Genomic DNA, 18,781 nt, shown 5'->3' with positions numbered 1-18,781 from the left:
ATGATGTGTTTGATTGTTGATGTTTACTGTAGACCAATACATATTGATCAGTACTTAAGATTTGACTCTCATCATCCACTGGAGCACAAACCGGAGTCATCAGGACACTGTATCACCAAGCAGACAATGTCCCCACTGACACAGCAGCCGGAGAAGGGGAGAAATCTCACATTAATTAAGTGTGGTAATTCTAACTGGGCGTTTGTCAAAGCCAGGAAGACGCCCAAACAGTGCACCAGCCAATTGAAGAGAGGAGAAGACCAACAGCTGCACAAGCGTAAACCAATGGCGATTCCGTATGTGGCTGGAGTTTCAGAACAGTTGAGACGCATATTTTCCAAACACCGCATCTCAGCTGCTTTCAAACCCCAAAACACACTGCGCCAGAAATTGGTCCACCTCTATGATCGGGTCCCCCGGCACAAACAGAGCAATATAGTGTATGCTGTTAAATGCCAGGAGGATTGCCGTGACTTGTACATCAGGGAACCCAAACAGATGATCATCAAGGGAGGAACACTGGTTTGAATGGGGAGTCAAAGAGGCCATCTATGTGACAAGGGAACAACCACCCCTAACCGGGGGGGGGGGGGGCTAAGAGTAAGACTGTCGCCATCTTACAATGCTGTGATTGCAACTATTCCCCAATCCTCTGTGAGTAGTACACATTGCCATTGTAACTCTAGTTAATGGTTACGGCAATCTGCATGTGAAACCAATCTTTGTTTTCAGTCGTTGTGGCATTGTATTGTTTATAAGGGTGGGGATACCTACAGTCAGTTGAGACTGAGAGGTCACTTAGATGAGTGATGATATGTTCCTCTCAATAAATGTTGTGTCCAGATGAACTGATGTGACTTTCTATGAGATATTATTTTATGAAAACCTGTAACCTTTTTCTAGGGTGCAAACTTGATATCTATTGCTTAGCCTATATATGCTATAAATAGCCTGATATTGCTTTATGCAACTCATAAGTGTGTATGTTGTGGAAAAAGGGTGCCAGTACAGGCAAAAATTGCCAGGGCGGAATTTTGTTCCCAGTCTGACCCTAATGGATTACATTAATATAAGCACTTTTCTACTTGCAACAGCCACTCAAAGCTATTTACAATTAATGAATGCCTCCCACACACACACACACACACACACACACAAACACACTCATACACCATTGGCGGTGTCAACCATGGGAAGTAACAACCATCTCATCGGAAGCAATTAGGGGTTAGGTGTCTTGCTCAAGAACGCCTCGGCATTTTTGCATGGATCCGAGGATTGAACTGGCAACCCTCCAGTTACCAGATGACCTGCTCTGCCTCCAAGCCACTGTCACCCCCTGAGTATGTGTATATGTGTGTGCATAAAATATGTGTGTAGATATGTACTTGTGTATATGAATGTTAATGGGCATGTTCCCTACCCATTCTGGTCCTCCCTGGGCCAGATGTCGTCTTCGTAGAAAATATCATCATGGCTGTTCCTTGCTACTGCGTCAAACATCTCGGAAAACCTACAAGTCCATATCAAGACACAGAACTGTTATCACGCCCTCTAACACGCACACTCGCGCGCGCGCGCACACACACACACGCACGCACGCAAACTTTTTTTACCTGTCCAAATATTCAGCTAGTAATTCTTCCACTGCAGCAGAGTACAGCCACTCCTTTTCGGTTCTCTTGGTGTAGCCAGGCACCTCCTCATTCTTCTTATTAAACTTGAGGTTCAGACCGACATTGACCTTCTGCTCCCCATGGGGACTAGAAGCAATGAGAAGAGCAAAGAAGGGCAGAGGGAGACAAGGGATAAAAAGAGAAATAATTAAAATGAGTTGACTGGTAGGAGCAAAGTGACATGAGCCCAGATGACAACTGGTAACCAAATAATGGAAATATCAAATGACTACCTAAATGATATTTCTGCACTAGTAATTTAGATCTGATCAATTTTATGTTTCAAAGCCATGCGAGATCAAATAAAGAGAGCATGTTAAGGTTTAGAGTCAAAGTTGTGTCATGCTGACCAACAAGGAAAATAAATACATGTTGGATAACTTGCATTTTCATGTCTTTACATAATTATATAATAGACACAGCCCGAATCTGATTCTTCAGTTGTTTTTTTTTTTTTTTTTTTACAAATGATTAACAGCTAACAGTGCCCCAAACTCATCTATAGAAAATTCATCATATGCCTTCATTAAAGTCTTTGACTTAATACAAAGGCAGATGCAAAATGACAGGACTGAAAGCACTTCATTGGCCAGAATCAGTCTCTGGAAGGTGTCCAACTAAGCACTTACTTGTTCTTGGAACCTCGGCCAATGAAGATGCTCCCCGTGAAGCGAGAGACGAGGTAGCTGGTGATACCAAGGCGAGAAGCCAGAACATAGCCAGGACAGTACTTCACACAGTATTTCTATGAATACAAACACACATGCACACACACACACAGATTAGACTGGCAAAACTATCGTTACACTGTAGTGCAATGCATTCATGTAACTGCAGTGCTATAAAACACACCCTTATATATTGTACATAGACAAGAACATAAGAGACAGACAAATGCATACGCGCAGATATGTGTGGGGCATATTCATAGACTTTAGACTTTTAACTTACTTACTTTTACTTACTTTTAACTTACATACAAGTTGCCTTGGATCATTCAACGCACTTAGCAATAGAGGGTTATGTTCAAATTTTTTTGGGGGGGGGGGGGATTTTTTTCCCCCTTTAACTCCCCAATTGTATCCGGCCAATTACCCCACTCTTCTGAGCCATCCCGATCCCTGTTCCACCTCCTCAGCCGATCCGGGGAGGGTTAGACTACCATATGCCTCCTCCGATATATGTGGAGTCGCCAGCCGCTTCTTTTCACCTGACAGCGTGGAGTACTGCCAGGGGGACGTAGCGCATGGGAGGATCACGCTATCCCCCCCCCAGTCCCCCCCCCACCCCGAACAGGCGCCCCAACCGACAAGAGGAGGCGTTAGTGCAGCAACCAAGACACATACCCACATCTGGCTTCCCACCCAGAGACATGGCTAATTGTGTCTGTAGGGATGCCTGACCAAGCCGGAGGTATTACAGGGATTCAAACTGCCGATCTTCATGTTTGTAAGCAACAGAATATACCGGTACGCTACCTGCACGCCACCCCATGTTAATTTTTAACCTAAGTCAGTATCCTCATAAATATTGCTGTTTGTGTGCATGTGTGTGAGTGTGTGCATCTTACATGCTGGTTTTGGATTAAGGCCTCTAGCTGCGGTTCATATGGCACATTAAAGACCACTCGTACCCGCCCATCTTTGATGACATCACTGGACTCTTGCACCTGTTTCAGCCAATTACAAAAGGGATATGCACATGATCAAGCATTAAGAAACAAACCAACAATGAACATGTTCCCAGAAATTATGCATTTCTGTCTTTGTGTTTATGAAAGACATATTAAACTTCATTATGCTGGAGACACAGGCCTCCATTTTAAGCAAAAATCCAATTTGGAGGAGCTCTTGAAAATTATTAACAGTAGGATAATGTTAGTTCTCACCACTGAGAAATCAAAGGGGTAGTCATATCATACCTCTCCCATGGCACCATAGTAAGGGTTCCCCACCATAAAGACAGTGGATTTAAGAGGAAACAACTCTTCCAAGGTCTTAAAACGAGTGAAAGACGAGTCGAATGCCTTGATGTCCTAAAAGATTTAGAGAAAGAGAATTTAAGAGACTTCTTACATTACAAACTCATATCAGGTGTTGCTGTGCACTATACTTCCAGATTCCAATCTAGTGCTCAATGTATTTTCCAACCTATAAACATGTCATGCTATGTGACAGTGTCCAATGTCACGATACTAAAGAGGTGTGAAATTTGGAATGCAGCTCCATAAGGGAAATAAACCTAATGCGTGTTATTAGTTCTGTTTGTTTTCGGAGAACTGAACAACAATGTTTAGTTATCAGTGACTAGCAAGCTAGCCAACATGTCTTACTAGTTACAGTGAGAATCTTCAGCAAAGTCACGTCTGTGTCTGACCAAAGTTGAGGTACTGAATTTGAGGTACTGAAGTTTTTTATTTCCACCAGTAAAAACAGTAATAAATGGTTAAAAAAGTTGCATGTTTATATGTATATCTATTCACTTGGAGCCCACCAAGCTAGCTCACTGTTTGTGTGAACGTGAGTGTTTATGTGTTTGTATTCGTGCCTGGGGTGTATACGCAGAAAAAGTTAATGCATTCATCTACCTTCACCACAGTCTGGTAGGCAAAAGGCAGGGCCTGTTTGGCCCACTGTTTCTCTAGGTGTACCACCCCATTGGCTTTGGGAATATATTTCCGCCCAGTGAGCAACTGACCGTACAAAACAACAGCCGTTTCATTCACCGCAATGCCCTTCCTCCTCATGTAACTGGGCAAAGTGAAACAGAAGAAGACCGTTGATAAAGACTTTAAGTAAGCACAAAGTCACAAACGACATTCATTTACAGCAACTTTACAATGGCCAAAAGGTTTTGTTAAAAGGCGACAAGTAGAAACAGAGTTCAACCACTGGGTTCAACAAGAAACAGAGTTCAACCACTGGGTATTTTGAATTTGACTGTGACTTAGTCAATCAAAAATGCGGAACCTGTGTAAGCAATTCATAAAAAAATGACAAAGATTAAACATTTCAAAAGGCAAACTATGCACTCTTTTAATTCTTTCTGAACAAGGCCCCCATTCTTTCTGTGTTGCACTGCTGTCTAAATATGCATCTTGCCCTGTCCATCTCTGTGCCTTACTGTTCATTGATTCCCTGGACATCTTTGACCCAGTCCTTCTGCTCCTTGTCAGACAGGTAGGAGACCTTCGTGGGGGGTGGAGAGGAGGCTCTATCATATACCTTCTGAATGCCGGGGGGATCTTCCAGGGAAAACCTGCACAAGTATAAAGACTTGAAAAAAATACTAGCCGCTGAAAAGCCCCAAAGCAGTATAAAGACTTGAAAAAAATACTAGCCGCTGAAAGGCCTCAAAAGCAGTAATCAGTTAAGACTAGCCAGTCAGTGTTGCTGTGGCTTCAATATTGCCTTAAGCACTCTACTGACAATATTACTATTATTGAAATAGGCACTGATTTTTATTTTGAACATGTTAAAATAACAAAATAAAATATACAGGCAGGAATACAAGAACAAATGGAAATAATAGTGAACATATTTTGCAAACTCTCTGCAACATCACAAGTAATAACTAGTCCATGTTCATAAGGGCGTAGTACACAGCTCAAAACAACAGCGAAGACAATTATAATTCAGGAAGATGCTTGTATTCAAGTGTCATGCAAGGACTCTTCTCTTAAAATTTTCAAGACAAGCACTAGATGTTTGACCACAAAAAAAACCCAAACATTTAAAAGTATTGAGTTTTGTTTTAAACTGATGGCATTCTACCCCAGAACTGCTTTTTCTTCTTTGTATCCATGAAGACAGTGGCAGAAATCAGTAATTAAGTGAATTGTCAATCTGGATGATATCAAAATTACTCAAGGATGTCAAGTGTTAGCTGAAGAAATGCCCTCCTGTAATTTCAGTCAGAAGGCTTACTGGTATAACTCCGAAAAGCACTAACATCTTTGATATTAGGGGTTTTAAGGTAAAACTTAATGATCAACAGTAATAATTTCGCCCTTGGAATAGGACTTAACCTGGCATTCATTGAGTACCTCATCTTAGACATTTCTGACAATTACTTCAGTACCTGGATGTGAAATCCATTTTGGAATCCTCCCCCACTCATTTTTTTCTCCCCAATTGTACCTGGCCAATCACCCAACTCTCTGAGCCGGTCGCTGCTCCTCCCCCTCTGCCAATCTGAGGAGGGCTGCAGACTACCACATGCCTCCTCTGATACATGTGGGGTCGCCAGCTGTTTCTTTTCACCTGACAGTGAGGAGTTTCGCCAGGGGGACACAGCGCATGGGAGGTTCACGCTATTCCCCCCAGTTCCTGTCCCCCCTGAACAGGTGCCCTGACCGATCAGAGTAGGTGCTAATACAGTGACCAGGACACATACCCACATCCAGCTTCCCACCCGCAGACATGGCCAATTGTGTCTGTAGAGATGCCTGACCAAGCCGGAGGTAGCACGGGGGATTCGAACAGGCGATCCCCGTGTTTGTAGGCAACGGAATAGACTGCTATGCTACCCGGTCGCCCCATTTCGGAAATGTTATGTAGGTTAGACAGAAAGAACTCTTGCTTTATTTTGGTAAAAAGGTGTATCGTTTCATGTTTTACTACAGTCCCTCCAAGCCTTTTTCAGTCACTGGTCCCGGTTCTTACTTGGTCTCGCCATCTGACACTGCGATGATACGAGCCTCCTCTAGATGGGGCCAGTTAACAAACACAGACTTCCCCAGCACTAGAGTGGCTACATCGTCACATTCCTGGAGAAAGAGACAACTGGAGGTTAGTATTGGTGACAGAAAGGAAAAGAGGAAGACGACAGAATGTGTGAATCACAAGAGCAAAAAGGAGAATGAGGGAGGTTTAAAGTGAGCATCAAAATCTGTTCTTGTTTTGTAAATGAATATCTAATAATTTTGGCAGAGTTGATATTTGCTAGTCCCGTGTCTGCGTGGGTTTCCTCCGGGGGCTCCGGTTTCCTCCCACAGTCCAATGACATGTAAATCAGGTGAATTGGCGGTACTAAGTTGTCCCTAGGAATGAATGGGGGGATGTGTGTGTGTCAGCCCTGTGATGGCCTGGCGGCCTGTCCAGGGTGTCTCCCCGCCTGCCGCCCAATGACTGCTGGAATAGGCTCCAGCATCCCCGCGACCCTGAGAGCAGGATAAGCGGTTAAGACAATGGATGGATGGGCGGATATTTGTTAGTTGGGAGCACAGCTGAGCATTCAGAATGCAATAACTCTGGGCTCTCTGACAATATGTAAATTAGGGCTAAAAGTACAGAGGTTTTCCTCCAAGCCAACATAAGCTGAATTCACCGATTATCACACATTTAACCTAAGGGAGAGGACTAATTAGTGAAATCAGCTGGATCCAATAGAATTTAAAGTCTGTATAACTACTGTCTTCTCTAGAAAACATAAGTGATCCGCTTGTGGTTAACTATCAACAAACAAGCCTAATAATGTTACTCCGGTAATTCCGAAAGACTTAAGAGACTTAATTTTTATCCCCAAACCTAAAAGGTTATACTTACTTGTAATTAAGATACTTTGAGAATGTGTTATTGGATACAATCCAAGATATCTCAAAATGTTTAAGGATTGTGATCAGTGTGGTGACAGGATTTACAAAACATGAAAATAAATTATGTTTTAATGGATGAATATGTTGAGTAATTCTTCTTTTTTTTTTTTATAAATCATGTTAAAAGCTATTTAGAACTATATTTCAATGGCACTAGATCTACAAAGACACACAAAGCCTCACCGGCTCCCTCTTCGGGGAGAGGATTTCTAGCATCACATTTTCTCCTCTGCTGCTTTGTTGAAACACAATCACTCCACTCTTCTTCTTATAGAACTAGTGAGAGCAAGAGAGTAACAAAAAGCAAAGAACAAAAAGCGAGAGTTAATACTTGCAACAGCCACTCAAAGCTATTTACAATCAATGAATGCCTCCCATGCACACACACACACACACACACACACACACACACACACACACACACACACACACACACACACACACACACACACCTTGTGTTTGATGTGTTGCAGTGTGGGGAAGCCACAGAAATACAGAGCTGAGCGGTCAAAACGGCGATTGACGTGGTCTGTAGAAACCTTCCAGGCGTCCATGGGAACAGGAGTCTGCCTATTACAACCAACCAATCGCAAAACAGTGCAATTAGCATAGACTGACAGAGAGAGAGCGAGAGAGAGAGAGAGAGAGAGAGAGAGAGAGAGAGAGAGAGAGAGAGAGAGAGAGAGAGAGAGAGAGGGAGAGAGTGGTGGGACAGTTTAAACCAGATTACAATGTGGACCTGCAGTGCACAAAACAGGACCTTTTGATGGCACAGCTCATCAGATAATTATATAAAAATCTAACTGGCAAGGAATTTTTTTAGACCAATGTTTTGCAGACACTATGAGTGCTTTCCTGCCTGCTTTACCAATATTTGTTGAGTGTTCTGTACTCTCTGCAGGTGATTTCAACAGATCAAAGACTAACAGACAGTCTAACAGACTCCCAATCTTTTTTCAGAGCAAAATGTTCCTGCATGCTATATCTAAATAAAATGGAGGCTGTGGTTAGAATGTAAAGCAGCCTTGTTCCATTACCTGAACTGGATTATTTCTCAGCACAGTGTTTTTCCCATATTATATTTCGAATGCAAGTGTCTATGTGTGCATATGTGCAAGGGTACCGATGTGGCAGTGTGCCTTGGGGATTGTTGTGGATCATTTAATGCAGAAAATATGTGTAAGTGAAGTCTATAGTATGTGTGTATGTGAATGCGTATGAGTGTACCTGACACAGCAATGTGTGATGTTGGGGAAGAGTTGAGGCATGGTAGAGGTGTAGGTGAAGTCCACATCAGTGTCATATGTGTATAAAGAACATTCTGTATGACAGTTCCTGGCCTTTTCTGCTTTGGTCATCTTATCAGTGTAGGGCTCCATGGCTGCCAGCAAGCACCTCTGGAAAACAAATACATGCAAACAGATGCATGAACACACAAAAAACCCACATCTAAACGCACTCATTCAAATATAAGCAACTGGACGCTTTCAAAAAAAGCTGCACCATTGTCATGAACAATGTGTTTTGGGTGGAAGCTTCATTCTATGAGGAGACTCTTTTTGCCAGAAGGATAGCTGCAAAATACAGTCAACAAGAATGCAAAGCTAAAAAGAACAAGCAGTGCTCTTAATAATTACCTGCGTGCTTCCAAAGAGGAGCTCTCACTATATAATTTCTTTCTGGAGTCACCACTGCAGCTCAGAGTCAAAATGGGACTATTTTATTTACTTGTTTTGCATAATGTCTTGTCAGCAACTTTTTGTTAATTTTAGATGTGGGCCCTGACTGATGTACACGCCACGTTCACCAATGGATTTTTATAAGGGGAACTCAGCCTGTGAGAAATAATTGCTACTATCCTGATTTCACTACAATGTACTGTCAACAAATAATCGACCCAGAATTATTTGTGGTAATGTTAGCCACATCAATCAAAGTTAATGAACTGAAACTTATTTGACCAGTATTTTGGGATGGACAGGTCTCAAGCCATAAAAACTGACAATGAAAAGCAAGCCATTTAAGGCTAACCTCGGAATCTGTAGACATTCTGAACATTTCTAAAAAAAAAAAAAAAACATATGCTTACTGGTTCTGTCTCTACCTTATTTTGTCAAGTTTCAGTGTTCAAGTGCATTTCGGGCAACTTTCACAGAGGGTATCGATTATTTCATTTCAAGCTAAACAGCAATTTGTTTTATTAGCAATAACCAAGAGGTCCGGATATTTTTATATGTTTTCTATAAATACTGAAGAGAAAAAAATTAATAGAGCAACTAAAATTTTCTAGGGAAGAGAAGCAGTGGCAGTGCAGCAAATATTATTTATTTGTTTGTTTTTTTTTTAATTCAATGCAAGTGTCAATCAAGAAAAAAGACTAGGTCAAAACCTGGTCTATGGCTGGACCGTGTACGGTCAATGTTTGAAATTGTGGCCAATTTGTTACAGGGATAGTCAGTGGTAGTGTCTACAATGTGAATTCCTGGATATTAAATATTCATCTGCAATTCTCTGTAGTGGTCCCAGTAATATTTGTTGTTCAAGTGTACTGAAGTAGCATATCACATTACATGGTCCGTCATGTAATATGCAAGCTATGTCCAAGTAAAAGAAAAAAAGAAAGAAAAAAAAGGCTATAATTGCAGCTGCAAGAACAATACTTTCCACTGATATCTTGATATTATAACTATTCTAATTATCTGTTAACTCCCCCTCCTCTTTCAACTGTTTCTATCTGTGGATGTCTCTTGTGTTTCTAAGAATCACTCTGTACTGAGTGTTTTGTTAGAGTGATTGTTATTTGGGGTGCTTGGAGAGCTGTTTTCACTCCTACTCTGCTCTTTGCTGGACTGTTACAGTACATAACCAGATGTGGAAAGAGCAGCAAAATATTCTGTTCTTATGGCCCTTTCTGACACAATGTGACTTGAGCTGTGCTCGCCGCTGGGTTCAGCACACATCTGACTAGCTGTCTGTTGAAGTCGCGGAGGACAGAGCAAAATAGGCGGCGTTTTCAAAACTTCTAGCAGGACAAATTAGTTATTTTGTCTCGATATAAGCGTAAACTTGTGTTGTACAATTCAGGGAATTCTGACACACACAATATTATCTTTTCCTCCATTTTGCCCTCCATACCTGGCTGGCTACCTCATTTCTATTGGCCATGCGGGTATTCATCACAACACGCGGGGATAGCTGAACCTTTAGTTTTGCTCAGCTGCGCGCTGCACCCTTGCTTTGCTGTACGCAGTGAAAAGCTGTAGTGGCGCAGCACAAGCCATTGGAAATAATGGGTTTCAGAAGACAGTGGTGCCTTTGTCATGTGTCTGAAAGGGCCTTTAGCATTTCAGTAGTATTCACGACTTCTCCTGGATTGCCACCTTGTCGGGGTGGAGAAGCTTGCTTGTACTAATGATACCAAGAGCTATGCCGTCTGGAGCTTGGCTCCTGGTAGGGTTGCCCAAGGAGGACAGGTGAAGGGCAAGGTTCCAGACAAAGTGCGATCCAACAAAGACCTCAACGACAGAACTAGCAGTAGACAATGCCAGTGAAGGTGGATGAAGGCTGCAACAGAGGGTGGTCCCCAATCATCTTGGTTCTCCATGCCATTGGACTCTGGCCACCCCCTGCCAAGGACCATGTGGTGGCTGCAGGCGCATCAGCCACTCTACGTAAAAAGCAGTCATGCGCAGGCATCCTCCCGCAAGGATACTCACATGGACCTAGAAGGAGGAATCATATTCAACCCGAGTGACCGCCCATGATGAGTTTCTATAAGCAGCAGTAGTGAACTGCAACTCTAACCTTGGCCCTGACCCCTCTTCCCTCATCGGGGGGGGGGAAGCAAACTACCAGCCTAACCTAGTATGTCCTTTCCTATAGTACTGCAAAAGTTACCTATGAAAAGTCCAGCTCTGGAACAAAAACATGCTAGTCCTGCCTCGGCAATGCAACAAGAAAACAGCATGCACAGAGTTAGAACCAAAACAAAAACAGCTAATTTCTAAAGCAATTGCAAATCCTCCTTACAAATAATCAGATCATCACACAAAGCTTTGTGTGCACTTCAGCAGAATATGGTGACGATGTCTATTCCACGTCAAATCTCGTTAGGCCCATCCATCCATCCACCCATCATCCAAACCGTTTATCCTGCTGTCAGAGTCGCGGGGATGCTGGAGCCTATCCCAGCAGTCATCTAGCGGCAGGCAGGGAGACACCCTGAACAAGCCGCCAGGCCATCATAGGGCTCACACACACACACACACACACACACACACACACACACACACACACACACACACACACACACACACACACACACACACACACACACACACACACACACACACACACACCTAGGAACAATTTTAGTATGGCCGATTCACCTGACCTACATGTCTTTGGACTGTGGGAAGAAACTGGAGCATTCACGCAGACAAAGAGAAAACATGCAAACTCCACACAGAGGGTGACCTGGGATGACCCCCCCCCCCCCAGTTTGGACAACCCCGTGGTTCAAACCACGGTTTCCATTAGCTGGTAAATATCGGTTTTTGACCGGTATAATTTATGAACAACCGGAAAGATAAAAACTTGCCGGTCAAAATGTACGGTAGGCATGCACATAAAAAACATAGCCTAGATATAACGTTGGCATCCCTCACCTTGACATTTCTGTTTTGACAGCGAAACAGCCCATTAACAGCTTGCAGTGCTCTTTTCCGCCATAGGGGTCTGCTCTTTAATTGTGCGATACTACCACCTTATTCCTGGCCAAACAATGGGCGTTGCCATGACACCGCTGTCCAGTTTTCTACTTCAGTCCGAAGTTGCATTGAATGGGAATAGCTGGGATGGCTTGTAGTTTTACAAATTAAAATAATTCATGAAAAGGTTATGTATGTGGTCATTTTCATTCTATGGACAAAAAGCCAATGAAAAGCACAATGATGAGCCGCACCTTAAGTTACAGCGTAATTGCAGAATAATTATATCAGCGGTAAGACCTATGGATGATATTGAGTCACACTAGGTTTTGAAGTTATCGCCATCATAGGTTTCACAACTGAAAAACAGTGTCTAATGTATCCTAAACAGTGTCAAAGTAAACTTTTCTATCAGTTCTACATTTTAACATATTTATACAAATGATCGATTGATTGAAGAATTTGTCAACAGAATTTTTTGAAGTTATGCAAGTTAACGTGAACAAATATTACAGGAGACGGTCATTTGCTAGCGCCCGCTAGCTAGCAAAGCTAAGATTATTAGCCTTGGCCTATCACAGATAGTTCGATGTAAACAATCCAAACGGAAATCGATAAACGAAAATCAGAGCCGTTATTGATTCGCTATGAATCACGGGAATATCTACAATCGTTGACTTACAGTAGTATTAGCAAGAAGTTAGCTATGGCAAAACAATCGAACATAGGTCAATTTTTCCTCAAAGAAAGAAGCAAGTCTAGTGGTAGCACTAAGTCTACTGATACCCCTCTCTCTGTGCCTGATGAGGCATCCCAGAAATCTCAGAAACTGAGGGTCCAGCACCAAAGAAGGCGAGAACCCACTTCAGACCCGAGTGGCAGAACAAGTTCAGGTGGCTGAAGTGTGAAACTGTGGATGGGGTTGACAAAATGTTTTGCTGCCTTTGTGTTAGCTCAGGGGGGAGAAATGGATTTACGAAAGGGTCAACCAACATGAGGGCATCAGCCCTCACTGAGAACAGCCAGTGCCAAGATCATATTCGCAGTCAACACGGCACAACAACAGACGACTAGAAAAAGTCATATCGACAGCACCCATGAACAGACCAGAATGAAGCTGCATTCACAATTAAAAGTTGTGTTTCACATGGCCAAAAATGACATTCCAGGTCACCAGTTCAGAGGAATGAATGATTTACTGAGGGCTCCTGATTTCGACGGCGCAACGAAATCGGCTGGACCAGGAGAGAGTGACGGGTCTTATGCACACTGCAAGCTGCAAAGACACTCTAGACACCTTTGATTTTAAGTCGGCAGCAGAGGAGTTTGCTGCAATAAAAAAAACGGAGAAAATAAAAATGTCTGCTAGTCATATCACATATAGCCTGGGCTAAATGTTACGAGTGTTCTGTTGGTTATGAATGTTTTGCTATTATAGTCTGGGCTAAATGTTACTAGTATTCTGTTGGTTATGACTTTTTTGCTATTGTTTGTTTTGCACAATTGTTACAGTTCGTTTTGTTTAATATGTATTGTTCATTAAATAGATAAACCGATTTGAGGTTTTTGTCATTATTTCTTCAGGCTGTTATATTTGCATTTGTAACAAACCGTTTTTGAACGTGTCCGGTAAGTTTCACATTTGTCCGGTAAAATAAATTCTTCCCAGACATTAGACCGGCAAGGAAAAATCCTAGTGGAAACCCTGGTTCGAACCCAGGACCTTTTTGCTGTGGGGTGACTGCGCTAACCACTGCGCCACCATGCCGCAGAGGAGTTAACAGATCATTAGAATAGTTATAATAACAATTCAATTAAAGTTTTTTTTAAATCAAACATCCCAAGATATGAGCGGAAGGTGTTGTTCTTGAAACTAACTGCATTTATAGCCTTTCTTTTTAACTTGGACATAGCTTAACCATGTCATGTGATATGCTACTTCAGTACACTTTAACAACAAATATTACTGGGACCACAACAGCAGATTGCAGATGAACATGTCTGTGCCCCTGACCAAGGCAATGGGAAAAGAACTGGAGTTGGTCCCCGGGGCGCAGCATCAATGCCCACTGCTCCTAGCTATACAGATCACAGTTAGGATGGATTAATTTGCAGTAACTGAATTTCCCCAAGAGGATTAATAAAGGAAACTGAAATATTAATGTAATATCCAGGAATTCACATTATAGACTCTACCACTGACTATTCCTATAACAAACTGTCTACAATTTCAAACACTTACCATACACAGTCCAGCCAAATACAAGCTTGTACTGTCTCAAAGAATTTATTCGACTCACTGGATTATTTTGCTCTTTATTTGTTGAGCACTTTCCCCACCGTTGAGTGTTTCTTCTAAAAAAGTTATATATGAAAAAAAATACAGGAATTTTTACCAGATGGCTTGAATAACTCTATTTGAAAAGAATTAATCATTCTAGAACGATTAGGGTGATTTTGTGGGGGAGTTATTAGTAAATTGTGAAAAGTGATTGGTGCCTTTTTTCGCTATTCACATGGGAAGAGGAGGAGATGGAACTGGACGGATGATGCAGATTGACGGCTCAGAATTTTCAAGACAGCGGCGCGCTGGACGCAGCGGCTACTGTGGTTCCCCTCATTTCATTTTTAACATGTGTCTGCACATTGTTTTTAATGACAATAAAATAAAATTGAATTGAATAGTGACGCACAGACCGGCTCTGACATCATCCGAATCTGCATGTACGCATCATCCACCTGCCACCCATCCAAACGAATTATTTTCTCCCATTTATTAAAGACCCGCACCCAATCACAGCTTACCATTATTTCTCAGTGGGATATATGTAAGCGTGATCATATGGTAACATATTACACCATATTTGAGGTACCAGTTTTGTGGCTATCATATACATACAGCCAAGTGGGTTCAACCACACACACTTATCCAAAGGAGTTGAATCAAGTGCAACTGGACTTTGTATATATCCGTGAAGACGTTTCGCCTCTCATCCAAGAGGCTTCCTCAGTTCGTGCCTTTCTGACTAGACCAAGCTAGTCTGACTGGCTGGTGATGAGACTCAGAATTTATCCTCTTTGGAGTCGTTGTCAGAACTATAGATGTCCATGGCTCTTTGTGTTCCGATGTTTACCAACGCCCGTCGCTAACAGAGCCATAGATATGAGTGGCTCTTTTGTGTACAGATGTTTGGCCGCACCCGTCGTTATCGGAGGTATTGATATGCGTGGCTCTCCTGTGCTCCGATGTCCATCTGCGCCCATCGCCATCTGAGCTATTGATTTGCATTTGTTTAGCAGCGACGGTCATTGGGGGTGTTAGTTTCGACTTCATTATTCAGTGGTCATGAGAGTCGTTGGAGCCGTGAGTGACCGACTGTTGTTCTTGGAGGCTAGGCTTCTTGAGTCTCCTGGGTAGAGATGAAAGGACAGCATTGTAAGTGGAAGATAGGTGGTGTCGCAGACCTCCTCCTCTGTTGAGGGATGGTTTTTCCAGTTTCATATAGATGGCTTCCTTCACCCCTCTTTCAAACCATCTATCTTCTCTGTCAGAAATGTATACGTTGCTGTCCTCGAAGGAGTGTGTCTCTCCTTTAGGTGTAGATAGACTGCTGAGTCTTGTCCTGAGGAATTTGGCCTTCTGTGTGGGGCCATCCGTTTGTGTAGTGGTTGTTTGGTTTCTCCTATGTATAGGTCAGTGCAATCCTCATTGCATTGTACAGCATACACCAGATTGCTTTTTCGGATGTGTGGTACACGGTCTTTGGGATGAACTAGTCTTTGTCGGAGTGTGTTGCTGGGTTTGAAGTATACCGGGATGCGGTGTTTGTTGAAAATTCTCCTGAGTTTCTCAGAGAACCCAGAAACATACGGGATGACTGGGCTCTTCCTTCTGTTTCTTTTCTCCTCGTCGCTCACCTGGTTGGCCTTTTTGGAACGTGTTGCAGTTTTCACAAAGGTCCAACTGGGGTAGCCGCAGGTTTTTAAAGCTCCCCTCAGGTGTTTGTGTTCTTCTCGTTGGGCCTGAGTGCTTCTGGGCACATTGTCAGCTCTGTGTTGCAGAGTTCTGATGACGCCCAGTTTGTGTTCCAGAGGGTGGTGTGAGTCGAAAAGTAGATATTGGTCTGTGTGTGTAAGTTTCCTGTAAACCCCAATGTGGAGGCTCCTGTCTTCCCCCATGTGGACATCACAGTCCAAGAAGGGCAAACTGTTGTTCTTTACGTCTTCCCTTGTGAACGTAATGTTCTTGTCCACTGAGTTGATGTGTTTGGTAAATGCTTGAACCTCTTGTGTTTGGATTTTGACTATTGTGTCGTCCACATTTCTGAACCAGTGGCTCAGAGGTGTTCCTCTGAAGGAGTTCAGGGCCCTGTGTTCTACCTCTTCAATATATAAGTTGGCCACAATGGGCAATACTGGTGAGCCCACTGCACAGCCGTATTTGTCTGTAAAACTGGTCCCTGAATTGGAAATATGTAGTGTTCAGGCAAAGGTCCAGTAGTTGGCAAATCTAGTCTGGGCTGAGGTTGGTCCTATTGTGGAGGGTTTCGTCCCGTAGCAAACGTTGCCTCACAGTTTCCAAAGCCTCCATGGTTGGGATGCAGGTGAATAACGAGGTCACGTCGTAGGATACCATGGTTTCATCCGGTTCCAGTTTTACACCTTGGACCTTGTCCACGAAGTCAATGGAGTTTTAGATATGGTGAGGTGTTTCGCCCACTAAAGGGGTCAAGATGTTGGCTATATGTCTGGCAATGTTGTACATGACCGAGTTTATGCTACTGACGATGGGCCTGAGGGGGGTTCCATCTTTATGGATCTTAAAAAGTCCATACATGCATGGAATGTTATCTTGTGGGTAGAGACGGTGGTATTGTATCTGATCAATGGTTCCTCCTTTCTGTAGTTTCTGTAGGTATTCTATTATTCTCCTCTTGTGACCACTAGTAGGATCGCGTCTCAGAGGTTCATAGGTGTCGGTGTCGCTGAGTAATGACATGATCTTGGCGTGGTAGTCTGTTATGTTGAGGATCACCATGCATCTCCCCTTATCTGCTGGAAGGATAGTGATGTTTTCATCCTTGCTCAGGGCTGTCACGGCTTTCCTTTCCTCCATTGTTAGGTTGGAAGGAGGGACTTTAGCATTGGACAGAGCTGCTGATACCTTTAACCTAAGCTGTTCAACCTCGGTTTTCGTTAGATTGTTTTTCCTTATGGCTGATTCTGTGGATGTGATGAGGTCAACTATAGGTAGTTGTTTGGGTGTCATGGCGAAGTTCAGTCCTTTGGCTAAGACCTCCTTCTCTGATTGGGTAAGTACCTTGTCCGACAGATTCTTGATCCATCTGTTCTGCGTTCCGTTTTGTGTGGGATGTTCTGTCTTTTGTCTCCAGGTAAGTATATCTTCTTGGCTAGTGTTGTTGGTTCGTTGCTGTAAGTTTTGAAACTTCCTTGTCTGCCTTTCTTTGGTTTTGTGGTGTTGAGATAGTTGGGCTTTCTTGGTGAAATCAGTGATCCTCTCCAAGACTGCACCAGGCAAATGGGATGTTATTTGCTGGAGTAGTTGGTCAGATTTCTCCTTCAGCCCTTCAATAGTGAAATGGACCTGTCTCACTCTTTCATTCAGGAGTTGATTCTGTGCCTTCTCTATGATTCTGTCTGCTCTATGTCCTTTCATTGTGGTACACAGGCGCAGGCTGTGGTACACAGGCACAGGCTTCAACAAACACCGCATCCTGGTACACTTCAAACCCGACAAAGACTGGTTCATCCCAAAGACCGTGTACCACACATCCGAAAAAGCAATCTGGTGTATGCTGTACAATGCAATGAGGATTGCACTGACCTATACATAGGAGAAACCAAACAACCACTACACAAACGGATGGCCCCACACAGATGGCCAAATTCCTCAGGACAAGACTCAGCAGTCTATCTACACCTAAAGGAGAGACACACTCCTTCGAGGACAGCAACGTATACATTTCTGACAGAGAAGATAGATGGTTTGAAAGAGGGGTGAAGGAAGCCATCTATATGAAACTGGAAAAACCATCCCTCAACAGAGGAGGAGGTCTGCGACACCACCTATCTTCCACTTACAATGCCGTCCTTTCATCTCTACCCAGGAGACTCAAGAAGCCTAGCCTCCAAGAACAACAGTCGGTCACCAACGGCTCCAATGACTCTCATGACCACTGAATAATGAAGTCGAAACTAACACCCCCAACGACCGTCGCTGCTAAACAAATGCAAATCAATAGCTCCGATGGCGACGGGCGCAGCTGGACATCGGAGCACAGGAGAGCCACGCATATCTATGGCTCTGTTAGCGACGGGCGTTGGTAAACATCGGAACACAAAGAGCCATGGACATCTATAGCTCTGACAACGACTCCAAAGAGAATAAATTCTGAGTCTCATCACCAGCCAGTCAGACTAGCTTGGTCTAGTCAGAAAGGCACGAACTGAGGAAGCCTCTTGGATGAGAGGCGAAACGTCTTCACGGATATATACCAAGTCCAGTTGCACTTGATTCAACTCCTTTGGATAACCATTACCTGGATGAATGAGAACATTCACAGACACCACACACACTTCTTTGCTATTGGTTAAGGCTGCGGATTCGCTGGTCAAAGTTCACCAAATTTGAACTCCGCGCGAAGCAAAGACGCAAATTTCTTTCGCTACTGGAAGCCAATGTTTTATTTGCGCCTTTGCTCACATAGAATGGAAATGAATGGGAGGCGAATATTTGCCCATGTTAATTTCGCGCATGTGTGACTGTACCCCAAGACAAA

At 43.2% G+C, this 18,781-nt stretch overlaps 1 protein-coding gene across 1 annotated transcript in view; it reads right to left on the bottom strand.

Annotated features, from left to right (window-relative positions):
• xrn1 (5'-3' exoribonuclease 1) overlaps window positions 1-18,781 on the bottom strand; it is a 78,080-nt gene that overhangs the window by 28,912 nt on the left and 30,387 nt on the right. Inside the window, exons 15-25 of the mRNA XM_056292738.1 lie at window positions 8,500-8,669; window positions 7,725-7,842; window positions 7,456-7,548; window positions 6,341-6,444; window positions 4,800-4,934; window positions 4,264-4,426; window positions 3,598-3,711; window positions 3,247-3,345; window positions 2,306-2,421; window positions 1,617-1,763; window positions 1,424-1,513 (exon numbers count right to left, since the gene is read on the bottom strand). Coding sequence (XP_056148713.1) covers window positions 1,424-1,513; window positions 1,617-1,763; window positions 2,306-2,421; window positions 3,247-3,345; window positions 3,598-3,711; window positions 4,264-4,426; window positions 4,800-4,934; window positions 6,341-6,444; window positions 7,456-7,548; window positions 7,725-7,842; window positions 8,500-8,669 — 1,349 coding nt within the window. The remainder of the gene's footprint in view (window positions 1-1,423; window positions 1,514-1,616; window positions 1,764-2,305; window positions 2,422-3,246; window positions 3,346-3,597; window positions 3,712-4,263; window positions 4,427-4,799; window positions 4,935-6,340; window positions 6,445-7,455; window positions 7,549-7,724; window positions 7,843-8,499; window positions 8,670-18,781) is intronic.

Source organism: Lampris incognitus, chromosome 14 (assembly GCF_029633865.1).
Source record: "Lampris incognitus isolate fLamInc1 chromosome 14, fLamInc1.hap2, whole genome shotgun sequence".
Classification (NCBI taxonomy): Eukaryota; Metazoa; Chordata; class Actinopteri; order Lampriformes; family Lampridae; genus Lampris; species Lampris incognitus.
This window is presented reverse-complemented; position numbering and strand designations above follow the sequence as displayed.